This window comes from Chinchilla lanigera, unplaced genomic scaffold (genome assembly GCF_000276665.1).
Source record: "Chinchilla lanigera isolate Chin_1 unplaced genomic scaffold, ChiLan1.0 scaffold00065, whole genome shotgun sequence".
NCBI classification, from domain to species: domain Eukaryota; kingdom Metazoa; phylum Chordata; class Mammalia; order Rodentia; family Chinchillidae; genus Chinchilla; species Chinchilla lanigera.
The window spans coordinates 1,771,634-1,787,815 of record NW_004955466.1 but is presented as its reverse complement, the minus strand read 5'-3'; the positions used below and the strand labels follow the sequence as shown (position 1 = coordinate 1,787,815).

The following is a 16,182-nucleotide window of genomic DNA, read 5'->3' as shown; positions in this document are numbered from 1 at the left end:
TCAAAACTCAACACCTCCTAGGTCTTTTGTACTTTTCCAAGCCGTCACATTGCAGAGTATACCAGCAGGTGGATACCTCCATTCCAGCTCATTACACAGACTAGTTCAAAGGCAAAAGTATCCTGTGGGCAAGGTTTCATAAAATTCATAACTTTGATTGTTTCATCTAGGTTCATTCTTAAGTGAAACTTTTTTCTGTCCCCCGCGAGTCTGCAGCAGGGAAGAATACTATGATTGCTGGTGTTGTCTGGCGCCAGCAATTTTATCCAAATGTCAACACGGTGAAGAAGGCAAATAACACCTTGGTAGTATTATGAAAATAGTTTTGGCCTTGCAGACACCCTGATAGGGTCTCAGGGATCCTAGGGGTCCATGGACCTCACGATGAGAACCACCGCTTTAGAGAACTGGCTGTGGTTCCGTTACTCACAGCACGTCTAGGTGACTGTCCTACATGCTAAGAACCGTGTGTGAAATGTAATGGCTACCACTTGCTGCATAAACTAGAAAACGTATCACTAGACAGATATTCCGGGGTGAACTATATGTGCAGCAGGCTCTTTATTTAAGAGAGATTAGTGTAATCTCTATGCTTTTGTTTGTCCCTCTTGTAAGGCTCTGAGAAATTCCTCAGACTGTCAGTGTTGAATAAATAAGGCGGAGGCGGCAAACACCTGCACCCCTTCTGGGAGCCCTGCTTCCCCTTCGTCCCACCAGCAGGGAAAGCTCAGAGGATGGGGAAGACCCCCTTTCCAGAGTGGCGGGGTTCCGCCTAGCTTCAGGCTAGGAGCAGGCAAAGCTCTCGCCCCGACAGTCACCATGGTGTGGGCCGGAAAAGCACCACACCCAGAAGTGCATTTGTTCCGGCAACCATGGTGCCCGCAGCTGTTGAGCGGCGCCTCACCCTCCTACCCGGCCGCCGATTTCCTACCCCAGGGTCGGGGTGTAAACGGAGCGGGGAGGTGGTTGTTTTTCATTCCTGCTCAGTTTAGCTTGCACGGCCTTTCAGGGCTGAAATGTCAAGCAGGTTCGCACCCCACACCTGACTGGGCTCAGCTATTTGGCATGTGATTGCATAACCGTTCTGTCTGGAGCGCACGCCCCAGTCTGCGGGCAGGACTGCAGGCCCTGGGAACCAGAGACCTTTCCACATCTGCTCGCCTAGTTGGGGGCAGGAGGAAATCACTGAACACTTCAAACATGGGGCCAGAACCAGGAGACACAGGGGAAGGCTTAAACCACTAGTGACCCCAGGTCATATGAGCACCCTGTGGTCCCCCACGGTCCCCTTTCATCCCCTCAGGTCCCTGATACTCGGTCTTTTCATCCCCCTTCAGGTCAGCAGGATCAGGTTGATGTAAGTTGTGAGCTTATTGAATGAAGGGGGAAGCAGGTGTTTGAAAACCCCTTCACCGCTGAAAGCTGGCTTGAATAAAATAAGCAGTGTGGCTGAAGCCAGCGTCTCACACTTTTCCTTCCCTAGAATTCTTGCTCTTTCCTGCTCATCTCTTTCTGGTTTGGAACCCCTCGAGGCCGCTGGTGACCAGTCACCAAAGCAAACCATGCAAAGAGCTAAGGATTTAGAGAAAGAACTAGAGGTGTGACACCCTAGGCTGAACAGCAGCCCACCATGCTAGAGCCTAGGAAACAGCATTCAGAGGCATCCAGACGTTTCTCCTCAGTGGTTTGCTGGACCAGTTACTATGGACTTGTAGGAACTGACTGCACAAGCTTTTCACCTCCTTCACAATCATGGTATCATGCTGGAGGCTTGAACTGACCGTGGTGGGAATATTTACACCACAGAAATTAGCAAACTACCATCCAAGCTAGCTGTTAGGCATTTACCTAACACACCAGCCCTGCCACTATACCGGGGATCACTTCAAATACGAGGCTCAAACCAATTTCCTTGAAATATTCTAGGGAAGAGATGAGATGAGGTGGGAACGTTGTTATTCCACATGCCGATTTCCTGGCCAGCCTGAACTGAGTCTAATCCTCTGGAGGTGGAGCCTGGAGAAATACTTTTTAGCAAGTCCCCAAGGTCATTAACAAATTCAATAAAATTTGAGACTTCGGGCTGAGGGAGTGGGAGAGAAGAGTGGGCGTGCATCTGGCTCTTGGCATCTGGAATAAACAGCTGGCCTGAGTCCCAGTTGGCCTGAGAATGGACAGCTGTTTTCCCTCGAGATATAAACTTCTTGACAGGAAAAGGAGGTGGGAACTCTGGGGTCCCAGCTACTCACTGACAGCACAACTGGCTCTGCCTTGGATCCCAGGATGTGTCCACTTTGCAACCTTGGGACTTTGACCCAAGACAACATGAGCGCATGCCCGGACTAAGGCGCCATGGAGAAGGAAGTCACCAGCACGCACGCCCACCACTGATGAGGCCCGTGGAGCACAGGGAGAGCCCGCAGTCAGTTTTCCACATTCAGTTGCTCAGGACAACAGTTTTCTTTCAGATGTACATAGACATAATCAGAAGCTTTCACAGCCAGGCATGCTTTGCTTTATTTATTTATTTATGTATGTATGTTTTTGTCTTCTTGAGGCAGGGTCTCGCTATGCAGTTCAGGCTGGCCTTGAGCTCACTTTGTAGCCCAGGCTGGTCTTGAACTCGCAACGATCCTCCTGCCTCAGCCTCCCGAGTGCTGGGATTACAGGCGTGCACCACCATGCCTGGCTAAGGCATGCTTTGCAACACAAAGGCCTTATTGGCTTTATCCCGCTGAGTCTGGAACTGTAAGGCAGAAAAAGAGAAAAGAAAGGGAGAAGTGGGAGCCTTTCTTTTCCCAGCCGGGGCACCAGAAAGTGTGTGGAGAGCCTGCCCATTTTAGACTTGTTTTGCACCCACCTAGGGGAGCAGTTCGGGGGCATTTTTCCTAAAAGCTTGATTGTGGTTCCATCCTGGGAGGAAGAGAAAACAGACAGAACCAGGTATGTGAAAACAGAGCTAGCAAGTAGAGGAGCTGGTGTTTGGACCCCAGTTTTTAGAAAGTTCCCCCCCTTTTTTTTTAGTGTCAGGAATTGAACTCAGAACCTTGCACTTGCCAGGCAGGCCCTGTGACACTGAGCTATATTCCCAGCCCCAATTTTTATGACTGAAAAAATCAGTACACTTTCCTCCCGAGCACAATGCAGTATTTTTCAGCACGTGGTGAGAGCCCAGAAAATTCGTAACAAGCAACTGAGCAGTGACACTGGAATATTAGAAAGTTCTGTGAATTCCTAAACATCAAAGTCCCTTATATGCGAAGCAAATTCAGAAATATAATCCAAAGCCACTTATAAAATTTCAAGGTTACCAAAATAGCAAAAGAAATCCTTGGTAAAAAGAACAAATCAGAAGGCACCACCATCCCAGATTTGAAGTTATGTTAGAAAGCTACTGTGATAAAAATGGTATGGTACTAGCAGAAACAAAAAACTTGACATGAGGACGAATAGAACATAACAGAGGATACAGAAATAACCCCAAGTACACTCAACTACTTGATCTTTGACAAAAAGGCCAAAAAATACACACTGGATGAACGACATTCTCTTTAATAAATGATGTTGGGAAAACTGGCTTTCCACATGCAGAAGATTGAATCTAGACCCATGTCTCTGTGTACCAAGCTAAAATCAAAATGGGTCAAAGAACTATATGTGAACTCAACTAGAAACAACTTGCTGGAGATAAAATAGGTAAAGTTCTTGAAGTCATAGATGCAGGCAGGGACTTTCTAAACATAGCATTAGTTACACAAAAAATAGTTTCAAGAATCAACAAATGGTATCATATCAAATTAAAAAGCTTCTGCACAGCAAAAGAAACAACCAACAGACTGAAAAAACAACCTATAAAATGGGAAGAAATTTTTGCCAGCTATTCCTCAGACAGAGAACTCATATCTAGAACACATAAAGAACTCAGAAAAAAAATAGACTTCCCCAATAAAAGATACAGTAAAGAAAAATGGGTAAGTGAAATGAATAGACAGGTCACAGAAGTACAAATGGCCATTATAAATACATAAAGAAATGCTCGATATTACTGGCCATTCGAGAAATGCAAATTTAAAAAACAATGACATTCCATCTTACCCCCAGAAAGAATGACTATCATCAAGAAATCAAATAAGAACAAATATTGGAAAACCTATAGGGGGGGAGTAGAAGGACCCTTCAACACTGTTGGTGGGAGTGTAAACTAGTACAGCCACCATGCAAATCATTATGGTGATTCATCAAAAACTGAATCTAGAAATTTCAATTGACCGAGCTATTCTCCTTCTAGGTATCTTCCTGAAAGAGATACCATATTCCAGGGATACATGCATACCTATGTTTATAGCAACACAATTCATAATAGCTAAACCTTGGAAGTGGCCTATATGTCCATCAACAGATGAATGGATAAAGAAAATGTATTTTCACACCAACGACTATAAAGAAAATAAGAAAATAGATGCTCCCTGAGCCACAATGTTAAGTGAAATAAATCGGACACACAAGCTTAAATACCACCGATTCTCTTATATGAGAAGCTCAAAGTAAAACAAAGAGTGAAATAAAAGTCAGATAATAGGAAGAAAGGAGGTAGATCTTTCTCCAAGGGAAAGAGCATAAAGAGATGGAGGGAGGAGAGGGAGAAGAAAAGGGAATGACAAAAATGAGATGTGTTATATGCACGTGCCGACTCCATACAAGGAGCGTGAACATTGTGTTGCAAACTTGTACAAAAACAAGTAAAACAAACAAACAAAAAGCAAGGGGATCAAGCAGGGGATGGACAGGAAAGGGAGGGAAGAAGAAAGGGATGAAAAACTGAAATGTGTTATGTACGAGTACCAGCTCCACTCAGGGAGTGTGAATGTTATGTAGTACACTCGTGTACTACTAAAGTAAAGTAAAATTTTTTCAAAGGTCAGGGTTATAAGCTATTGAACTGTAAACTATGAGGTTATTGGCTGTTAGATTATTCGCTGGGATGGGTAATGGGTAATGTAGCCACTCCCCATACCAGTATTAAGCGCATTAAACCCACAGCAGTTCACTAAGTTCATGATCCTGCCTTATGTTTGTTTTCACTGCTAAGGGCTTTTATTAAACGTGAAATCTCATCAAATAGGAAGGGGATGAAGCCTGCTTCAGGGAAATAAGTTGTGATCTCAGAATTTTTGGCAAGTTTCACGCCCTTCCTTTGTACACAGAGCCTCTCTTCCTGACCCCAGGACCCATCCCTCCTTTGAAATCATTCGTTCATCAGATCGACAGTGAGGACCTACTATGTCCATATTAGATGGATCAGCACAGGGGTTTTTTCAGGTTTGTACAGACATAGAGAACTTTCACAAGTCACACGCACTGGACTGCATGTAGGGAAGAGCAAAGGAAGTTCCATGAAGTTCAGTCTACTGGGAAACAGGTGTTATATGAGTAAGTATGGAAATGAAAGTGTAATTGTAAGACACTGATTAGACAGTGATTAGACACTGATTAGACATTGTCATAAGGGCTATGAAAGAAAAGTGTGTGATACAAAGAGAAAGGTCTGCAGCTTTGAAAAGTCATGTGCAGTGAGAACATTTACGTTGAGGCCTTGCCATGATAGAGTTTTTATTTTGATTGGATTCAGTAGCACAGGGCTGGGATTAGGGGTTGTTTGAAAGGAAAGCGTCAGGTATACAAATAAATCCGAGTGAAGTCGCTTTGGGAGGCGGTGACATGAGATGGCACAGGCCCCCTTAGGGACACACAATAAGGAGAGGCAAGGCTGAGGTGGAGCTGGGCACAGGAGGAGGTGGTTCTAAAAGCAACTCAGGGTACCCAAGACACCTTTGACTTCCACCTCCTCTTTGCCCATGAGCCAGCTGGAGTGAGTGGAACTTGGGTTTTCACAAGCCTTTGCCCCTCTGAGCTTCTGTGTAGGTAGATGTCAGGAAGAAAGCAACCCGTTCACACCCAGGTTTGAATGATGTTTAGTCAGTGAGTTCTCTTTGAAATATACTGTGGCATGGGGCTGAGGATTTAGCTCAGCCGTAAAGTGCCTGCCTGGCAAGCGCAAGGTCGTGAGTTCGATTCCTGGTACCAGAAGATAAACAAACAAACTATATATATATATATATATATATATATATATATATATATATATATATATATACACACACACACACAAACTGTGGCAAATAAAGCAACAGAAAATCTCTAATCTGTGGGGCTTGCGACAAACTACCACGTTAACGTAATGCCCTTGGGCGGGAAGAGTGGGTGTGAGGTGCTTTGTTCCCTTGCTGCTTCCTTCTCCTGGCAACTCCTTTTCTTCCTCCTCCCATTTTTAAAAATGTATTTATTTATGTCTGTACTGGGGATTGCACCCACTACACTGAGCTACAGCTCCATTCCTTTTTATTTTTTATTTTGAGACAAGGTCTCGCTAAGTCACTCAATTGCCTAAGCTGGGCTTGAACCTGCAACTCCCTTGTCTCAGTCTCTCAGCGTGATGGGATCACGGGTGTGTGCACCAGCGTCCGCAGCTTCTGCCTCCATTTCTGAATCCCCGGAGTTCTGAGAAGGCCCAGAATGTAATGGTTCCTTTGGTGCTAGCAGCCAAGCCTCTTGACGGTCATGGTAGCTCACTTTAAGCAGTTTTTGGAGGTGGATCCGATACCAAGCACTCTCCATGGGTTAACCTCATCGCGATCTCACAGCCACCAGTGATGCTGGGTCAGTTACTACTCTCATCCAGTGAGAGTCAGGCCCCAGCGGGTCGGAAATACGAGTTGGCCATCTGCACACAAGAAGATAGGCTGGGGTGTGGAACGGGGTCTCACTCCCACATCCACGCTCCAGGCAGTGAGGGGGAGACTGCCCTTGCTTGGGTCTGCTGTTTGAGGAGTACAAAACCTAATTCCTGCTCTGGTTCTCTGCAGAGCTTTTATCAGCCCTGATTGGGTTTGGCATATTCTGAAGTTTGAGGGGAACAGCCGAGGCCAAGCCCATGGTTGCTGATTATAAACAAGACGGGAGTGAGGTGGGATGTCAGCTTCTGTCTCTCTCTCGAGAAAACCCAAAACACTCACCAAGTTTTCAGGATAAAGTTGAGGAACCGTTGTTTCAAGGTGACAGCAAAAGAATACCGACGCCTCCCTGACCATTTCTGAAATACCTGGATTCTTCCATCTCTGAAAGAGCCTTTGGGAGGAGATTCCGTAACCCTCCCTTGGCCCACAGGCCCGGCCGTCCTCTGTAAACACCCAGAGCCATCTGATTTCAAGCATGTACCGGCTCGTGAGTGGAAGACAGTAATTACCTCCAATTCCAGTGAGGAAAGCTGAAACCTGCCTTTTTCATGCCTCAAACAATTATTGAAGTGCCTTTTGAAGCTCTGGATAGAAGAGCAAAGCAAAACAAACCAGGGCCAATTAGAGCCTGGGATTTGAGGGTGGCTTAGTGTTGTGCAGTGCAACTCGGGAGGAACTGTGGGGGAGGGTCAGAGGTCACCCCAAACCTCCAGCTGCCAACCAACTTCGCCTGTGCCAGAAGAGCCATTATTTTGCATTTAAAATCAAGGCCTTTCCCAGGTTGAGGAGCAGTTTGCAGGAGCAGCCTCTGCACGGCTGTTGAAGAAGGCTCCCTGATTAGATAAGAAGCGGAATGCATTTGATGTGGCACAAAACCGTCCTCTGACAGTCTTCCTTACTTGCCATTGGAACCGTTTTCCTCAGCTGAAACTTAGTGAGAGAATCAGAACTCTCGTTTCAGGGTGTGTAGTTGCGGAATTTATGCAGCCCTGGTGGGAGTTACGATTCTCAGCCCTTAAGCCCTTCTGGGCTTGGTGGTGGCAACTGACGGAGTGACTACAGCTGGGAGTGGGAAGCAGAATGCCTAGTGAGAAGTCAGAGGGAAGCAAGTGGCCCCTGGGAGGGGAGGGGAACCTGAGGGAAAAGACTTCACACAAGCAGAGAACAGTCCTGTGATACTCACCACTGTGCCACAAAGTGAGGAAGTGAGTTGGGGCCGGTTGGAAGGGTCCACTCGTGAGACAGACTGTCCAGGAAGCATTGTGAGGTAATAGGATTGGTTGCCTGTCAGGCCAGAGTGGTGCTGTCCAGGCGTTCAGTTAGCATTAGGCTACACAGTGGGTGCCAAAGAGCCCAGAGAGAACCCACTCTGTTCCAAACGCAAGCTGTGCGCAGAAACCTCTTGGCCCTGGCATAAGTGCCCAGTTCTCATCTGCCTGTCATTTCCCCAACTGATGTCTGCCCTGTGCTGTGAGAAGCAGCCATTGTGGAAACAGTATTCCTACAGAGCAGAACAAGAAGGGATGTTACTTGGGAAAGTGACTGTAGCCCTCAAGATGTAAATAGCAATGCTCTGTGACATTAAAACGGCTCGCTCTGTGGCTGTAAGACGACAGGTCCGTCTTATGTAATGTTTCCAGCACAACAGCACCTAAGACATACTGCAGTTTGACCAAGTGCCAGGCTCTGCTCTGAGGGCTCGGCACAGTTCCTCACTCCTCACTCCGGCCCTCTGTGGTAGGCATGATTACTGTGCTTGTTTTGCTGTTGAGGACATGGACTGAGAGGGCAGCAAACTGCGCAGGGGCATGCAGAGCGATAAGCCCACAAAGGGATCCCAGAGTCACTTAGACATGACAAAAATTTAAAGGTAAAAATAAAAAGATGTTTAAAATTACTCCTTTTCAGGCTGACAGCCCAACACTGAGTGGCCACCAACAGACTAGAAAGATAAGTATCTGAACAGAGTGGACCCTGACTCAGATGAAGGGAGGGTTATGGCTGGGACTCTCCTGACACGTTGTTTCAAGACCAAGGAATGGAAGCATGTTGAACGTTCTACACTCACTACCCTAGAACATGGGCCAGCAAAATTGACTTTAAATAAAGTGAACCTAACAGATCCAAGACACATGGCTAAGGAATGTTCTGGATACATTCTTTTGAGATTTTAGAGCTGAATTTACTGGGGAATGTTCATATTCTCCTACAAACTGTCCCATGTAGTGATTGGTCAGGAAGATTCCAGGCTGCCTGCATTGGGATTTCACCCCAGGGGTCTCGCTCTAGACTTTAAAGTGTCTCAGTTCCTCAGAAAGGTGGAATAGGGTAAGGGGTGTAAATCAGTGCTAGAATGCTTACCTAGCATGCATGATATTTTCAGTCCCCACCATAGGAAAGGAGAAAGGGAGGAGAATGATAATCCTTCCCACAGTGGTCCGTATCCTAATTCCTGAAACATGTGGATATCTTATGTAGCAAAAGAAAATTAGGGTAGCATATGAAATTAAGGCTGTCCTTCAGTAGTCTTTAACATAAGAAGATTAGCTGGATTATCCAGGTACACCCCTTGTGATCACAAGGTTCCTTAAATGTGGAAGAAGAAGGCAGAGACTCAATGGGCCGTTGCTGGCTTTGATATGGAAGGAGCTATAAGCCAGGGAATGGGAGTAGCCATTAGAAGCTGGAAAAAGCAACAAAAATGGCTTCTCCCCTAGAGCCTCCAGAAAAGAACACTACCCTGGTGGCTCCTTAGTGTTAGGTTGGTGTCAGACTTCTGACCTCCAGAAGTATAAAATAATAAATTTGTGTTGCCTTAAACCACTGTGTCTGTGGTAATTTTGTAGAGAAGCAGTAAGAAACTACTGTATTTCAGGGTTATCACGATTTCTAACCCTCAGATCTCAGGACAATGAGTTTTTTTGGCCAGGCCTCACCTACATGTGATCACTTCGCCATCAGAACTTCTCTGGCCTGGGTTGTCTTTATGATGAATGATGTTCTGCCTCTGGACAGTGTGCGAAGTCCTCTCCTCAGAGTGGTCCTCATACCCTATGGCATTGCAATGAGCAGTTCTTCACATCCACCCAGGAAGCTAGCCTAAGGTCTGTTATGGTTTCAGTCTAGATATCCCCTGCAAAACTTCATGCAGTCATAGCCAAGGCTTTTTCAGAGGTGGCTGAATCTAGAGTGTGTGATGCTGGGATTAAGGGTGTGTAAGTACTAAATCAGTTCACTGACTGGTTTAGTAAACCCTCCCCCAATCCTGCCTAGATACAATATAAAACATAGAAAGAAGTTTGTCTCCTCCCTTGGTGGCTTGCTTTTTCAGGCTTCTGGCCACCCTGAACTGTTCTTCTCCTCAATACCTCTCTTCCAAGCCACTCTGCCTTGGAGCCAGGTGATTATAGACCCAAACCTCTACAAACTGTTAGCTAAATAAACCTGTTTTCCATTAACTTTGGGTGTTGAATATTTTGTCACAGCAACAAGAAAAGTAACTAAGACAGAATTTTTACCATAAATGGGGTCATTGCTGTGACTATACCTAACCAGGTTGTTCATGAGCCTTTGAGACTGGCTTGTGAGAAGAGTTTCAAAAGGTTTGAAGATGTCAGCTAAAAAAAGTAGAGCTGGGATACCTTAGGCTATACTTGGTGGGAGATTCTAGTCAGAGCTCAGAAGATCAGAATGCTGACAGAAATTATGCCAATAAAGACCAGGCTTGGGAGGTTTCTGCTGGGAAGGATTGTATCAGCTGTTGGACTCCAAACAGTGTGTGTTATGCCTTGGCAGAAAGTTTGTCTGCATTTTGCTCATGTCCAGAGACTTTGTTGGACACTAAGTTTAAGGGTGGCAGGCTAATTAATCTGGCAGAAGAAATTTTAAGACAGTCTAATGTTGAGGTGGTAGCATGACTACTGTTGGGGGCTTTTAGCCAGATTTATGTTGAAAAGCAAGAGCAAAGAGCCCAGCAAAATGATTTAAAACGTTTTGAGTTTTGCCAAAAAAGAAGCTCCAGTAAAGCTGTAGACCACAAAGAGAGAGCAGAGGAGATCTTGATTGCTGGGAAATAAAAAAGGTGGCCTGAGGACATCACAGAAAACAGCAGGACTCCACCCTTTGCAGCCCCAAAATTACAAAAGTTAAAGACTTTGTTTTAAAAAGAGAGACCCAGAGCACCATGTTCCAGAATGGTGGTGGCCTAGAAAAATTGCTCCTCAAGATTTAGATAATAGGCACTAGTCCTCCAGAGCCAAGAAAAAAAAAAAAAAAGCCTGGCTATTACTCCAGCTGGCAGCAGACCTTGGCACTATCCACGTGGTGCTGGTTTTAGGTGCTTGCAGAATACATGAATTGTGGGGTCAGGAAGGCTTCCACCCAGATTTCAGAAGAAGACCTGTGAGGTCAGACAGTGTGGCTCTGAGAGGGCAGTGTGTGAAGTTATGAGTGCAAAGCCAAAGGTGTAGTACAGGTCCCAGAAGTTTACAGAAGCCAAAAGCATAGATGGTCTGAGAAAAACTGCAAAGCCATGAGAGCTACCATGATCACCACCTTAGGGGCAGAGCCACCCAAGCCCTTTAGAGTTCATATCTTGCCACAGATTGCCTTAGATGCTAGACATAAAATCTGCAGGACTTAATGTTTGCCCTGCTAGATTTTAGACTTGCTTTGGTCCCATTCCTTTGTATCCCCCTATTTATACCTTTTAAAAGTGTAATGTTTATCTTGTACCATTAAATGTTAACAGTGTTTAACTTCCTTTTCACTTATACAGGAGCTCACAGCTAACAGTTTGCTTTAAATCTCAGAAGAGACTTTGGACTTAGACTTTTCAACAATACTAAAACTGTTAAGACTTTGGTAACTCTTAGGGATGGACTAAATTCTTTTTACATTTAAAAAATGTACATGAGTCTTTAGGGGGCCGGGGCGGAATGTTATGGTGTGAGTCTAGATGTATCCTCCAAAGCCTCATGTGGTCATAGGTGGAGATTTTTCAGAGGTGCTGAATCTAGAAAGTGTAATGCTAGGATTAAGGGGTTGTGATCACTAAATCAGTACATTGATTAGTCTGGTATCACCCTAATCACAGTAGCCTGGGTACAATACAAGGGACAGAAGGAGACTTGTCTCCTCCCTTGTTTGCATGCTTTTACTGTCTTCTGCCTGCCATGAACTGTTATCCTCTGCGATGGCCCTCTACCAAGCCACCCTGCCTTGGGGCCTGGCAATTATAGACTATGCCTTCTACGAACTGTGAGAGAAATAAACCTTTTCCCCTTTAACTTTCATGTTGGGTATTTTGTCTCAGCAATGAGAAAAGTAACTAAGAGTCTAAGAGAAATTTCTCTCTCTTGAGATAGCCAGCTATAACTTCCATGAGCTCTGGAATATGAAATTAGCCTGATACAGAATAACAAATACCTGGAGCCAACCTGAGCCATCCTTAGGTTTGAGAAGCTGTGTGCTGGAAAATATTTATGATTTGCGGTTTTCTCCAACCTTCCATTATTCCTCCCACATGAGCATCCAAATCAAACTTTTGAGCTGGGTTAAGAAACTAGAACTCCTGGGGTTATGGCTCAGACACTTTGTGGCACTGAGAAAGTCATTTAAACTCATGCCTGTTTTCTTATCTGTAAAATCCATGTGTTAACACAGTGTGTCTGTCAAGTGCTTTGAGAAATGTCTGGCACACGTTCGTGGCATGGACATATTCACGGTTATCATTCTCATTCTTGTTCTTGTTATTATTAAATGGGCCCCTAGCTTCAGGGCAAGTCCTTTGGCACCTCAGGAAAGCCAGCTTTTCATGGTTTGCTGTGTATCATACTTCCAGCAACTGAGAAGAACCACCATTGCCCTCAGCATGGATGCTCAGGGGTGTACATCTTCTTTTAAAACTTTTTTCCCCACAAGCATCTCCTTCAGGAAGTAGGCTCTGGTGCGCCACAGCCAGATGACTTATTGTTGGGGAGGACAAAGCCTGTGTTTGAAGTTATGTAAGTGTGGCGGGGGAAGGACATCGCCATGGTTGATCACACCCACCGGCAACCCAGCCTGATTCGCACTGACTGGCACAGAGCGCTCGGCCAGGCGGCTCCCCAAGCACAGGGTGAGGGCTCACTGCACAGCTAGACTCAAGCCTCTGACAGCAGGCCACCTGGTTCCTTGGCACTTCGATGATTGCTCCCCAAAAGTGGTAAAGGAGAGGGGAGAAAACTGCTTCATTTCTAGCCAGGAGGCCTCCCTAGTGTCTGGGACACTGCTTTCGTTGGACAGAAGCCACTCACAACAGACTTCCCCTTCTGGGTTTGACAGCCAAGCTCGCCTGATAACTGTGTGGCCTGGGTTTGTCAGAGAAAGTGGCTCTTAGTGGCTGCTAGGGGGCTGCTGCAGGGTACTTCCGCCTGCGGCTTGCCTAGAGAGGTTTCTTGGGCAGATCACAGAGTTCAGGAGAGAAGAAATTTATGTCTGCTCAAAGTTTCAACCACAGTAAAAACAACAATGACCAAAAAAAAAAAAAAATCCTTATACTCTTCAGTATAGTAAAACTGTACACAATAGAGCTGGGTGTCTTGACTTTTTCTTAACTTGATCCCCCCGAAAGAGGTTTAAATTACAATATTTTATCAAAGCAAAATCCATCAGAACAGCTATCTGAGCTAACCTGGCAACTGGGACAATTTAGCTTCGTGACCTCTAGCATATGGGGAAGCAGAGGGAAAGGACAGCAAGTGGGGACAAAGAGGCACAGGGGAGTGGGCTCCTTCTGCGTCCTGGGATGGCCAACTGGGGCTCACGACCCAGCTGAGCTGCTGTCAGACTCAGGCCCTGCCGCTCTGGGAGTCACAAAAGAGCAGAAACAGGCGGCAGGGAGACGCCCATGTCTCTGAGAAGCAGCACATCGTCAGCGAAAAAGAATATGCTGCTCTGACACACCCAGATTTGTGTTTTTGTTCCTCCTTTTGCTCTGTATGATTGAGACAAATTATATAACCTCTCTGCAAACAGGGAAAACTTCCTTGTGCCTGTTGGTGTCGGGAGGCCTGGAGCTACACAGCGCGCCCATGCTGTCTCACACGTCAGCTATGCAATATGTGAGCAATGGTGAGTCTTGCGGCAAATGTGAGAGCCACTCACATCACCAAAGACTACCAATTTATGTAATCGTCTAACTAGAAAAACTACAAGAAGTCAGCTAACAATAGTATGCACAGAAGAAGTCTGGAAGGAAATTTATTCAGCACCAATAATTGTTGTTCCTGCATGAGATTATGAGGTTATTTGTATTTTCTTCTTCATACTCTTTATATTTTTCAAATCTTTGATAAATGTCTATTTCTACACCTGAAATTTTGAAAACATCATTTTGAAAAAGTCTTCGCTGAACTGTTTAAGAGAAAAAACTCAGAGGTTGTTGGTGACAGCAACAAGGTAGGGGAAAGGGTTGGTGGTCTGAAGGAATGGCCATCGGATTTAACCCTCTCCATGTTGCTGGAACAAAATGCCGGCACTCACAACTTAAAGGAGGAAAGGTGTATTTTGGCGTATGGGTTTTAGAGTCTTTAGTCCATAGTTGGCTCCAACCATAGTTGGTTTAGTCCAGTGGCTCCCAGGCAGGAAGGGCATGTTGGAAAGGTCTGGTGGAGGAAAAGCTGCTCGGGTCTTGGTGGTCAGGAAGAGATCTGAGAGAGAGGAGCAGAGGAGGGAGATATATACACCATTTCAGGTCGCAGTCCTGGTAACCTGCCTCTTCCTACCTGGCCCCACTTCCTGAAAGCACACTCACGTCTGTCAGTGGATTAATCCCTTAACAAGTGTTGCATCCCTGTGACACAATCACCTTCCCAAAGACCCATTTCTGAATACATGAACTTTTGCGGGGCAGGGCTTGTTAGATCTAAAGCATAACAGCATCCAAAGAGCTACAGTCTGTAAAGGATAAAGGAGGAGTTTGGAATTAGCGGCGGCAAGCAAGGAAGCCAGTTTCTCTGTCTTCAAACTTTGGGATTTGTGTGGGCAGTAGTAGAAAAGCAACCCCATTTTTGAGTGCTGTGGAAAAATCCACATCCTCAGGGCCAGTCGGGCTTTAGATAAAGCCTGAAGATGAACAGAACATTCAAAGAAGACAAGGATTTAGAGGAGTGCTAAAAAGCTCAATGGGGTGGGTGAATATTGGGTCAGAATCAGTAATACCACCACCATTGTTTATGGCATCCCCCCCTCGATCACCCCTGCCACCTCCACTGGAATGTAAATCCCATGAGGATAAATATCTTTGTCTGTTTTGCTCATGAACGTGTCTCAAGGACTGTAACAGTGCCTGGAACATTGTAGATGCTCAATAAACATTTTCAAAGTGAATAATTGTAACTAATATTTATTGTGCACTAATGTACCAAGGATGTTACTAAGTGCTTTATACGGCTTGGTTGTTCTTGTTTGTTTTTGTTTTGCAGTGCTAGCGGATTGAACCTAGGGTCTCATCCATGCTATGCAAGTGCTCTACCACCGAGCTACACGCCCAACCCTTACATGTGTAATTATTTTACTGCCCCCATTTTGTAGCGGAGGACATTGAGGTCCAGCGACTTAGGTTAAGTAACTTTCCTAAGGTCCCAGGGCTAGCAAGAGATAGAATGAAAGGTGAAACACTCTCTAGCTTTGATTTGAGTGTAAAGCCTTTATATTCTTTGCTTCCAAATTATCGCCCTTCCTCTGTTTGGTGGCCACACAGAGCAATCTCAAGGCCACAGCACCGGGGATAATAAATGACCAAAGAGGCTGAGCTCTAGTGATAGCTGGAGTTGAAAGTTAAACAGTAATTATTAACATCAATTTTTAAAAGTTAGCTGAAAAGCTAGTCTAGGGCATTTGCTGCTCCTCACACCCTGTATTGTACTCTTGTTTGTCTGCCTGGTGGCCCAGGTGCCTTCTGCCATCAATTCCCAGATCTTATTTCCCTCCCCCACACCCTTACCTCCTGCCTCTCTCCCTCCTCTGGTGTTTTTAGTTCCCACATATTCCCACTCCAACACCTGGCCAGCCCTCTGCTGTTTTCCACTAACTTCTCTCAAGGGCAGCCAGGTACATTGGAACCTCATTTCTAAGCACGTGATATTGACCCATGGATCCACCAGCAGGCCTTGTGAGCACCAGGCTGACTCGTTGTTCTATTGATTCCAATATAAATTCATTCTGGGAGCCCTTTGAAGCGCTGGGATTCTGATGTCCATTGTAGGAACAGCTCACTCTATTGGGTGAAACACTAAACATTCCAGGAAAATTAAGAAAGAAAACTAGTACATGTCACTGGGTGGAGGAACCCTGGGCTGGTGCCATTGTTTCAGGGTTAAGCCTCTGCGTCATAACCCTCTGGGAG

At 45.5% G+C, this 16,182-nt stretch overlaps 1 protein-coding gene and 1 long non-coding RNA gene across 16 annotated transcripts in view; one reads left to right on the top strand and one right to left on the bottom strand.

The window, feature by feature from the left end:
- Rad51b (RAD51 paralog B) overlaps nt 1-16,182 on the top strand; it is a 701,675-nt gene that overhangs the window by 600,331 nt on the left and 85,162 nt on the right. For 3 of the 15 annotated variants that reach the window (XM_005399051.2, XM_013521905.1, XM_005399052.2), the window contains one exon: nt 13,812-15,164. The exons of 11 other annotated variants lie outside the window; for them this stretch is intronic. In XM_005399051.2, the coding sequence (XP_005399108.1) occupies nt 13,812-13,911 (100 nt within the window). In that variant the 3' untranslated portion in view covers nt 13,912-15,164. Of the gene's footprint in view, nt 1-13,811; nt 15,165-16,182 lie in introns of those variants that run through there. One more of the 15 variants, XM_013521907.1, reaches the window with a different exon arrangement.
- LOC106150155 overlaps nt 14,020-16,182 on the bottom strand; it is a 46,005-nt gene continuing 43,842 nt past the window's right edge. The window contains exon 3 of the long non-coding RNA XR_001236795.1: nt 14,020-14,485. This is a non-coding gene — a long non-coding RNA (uncharacterized LOC106150155). The remainder of the gene's footprint in view (nt 14,486-16,182) is intronic.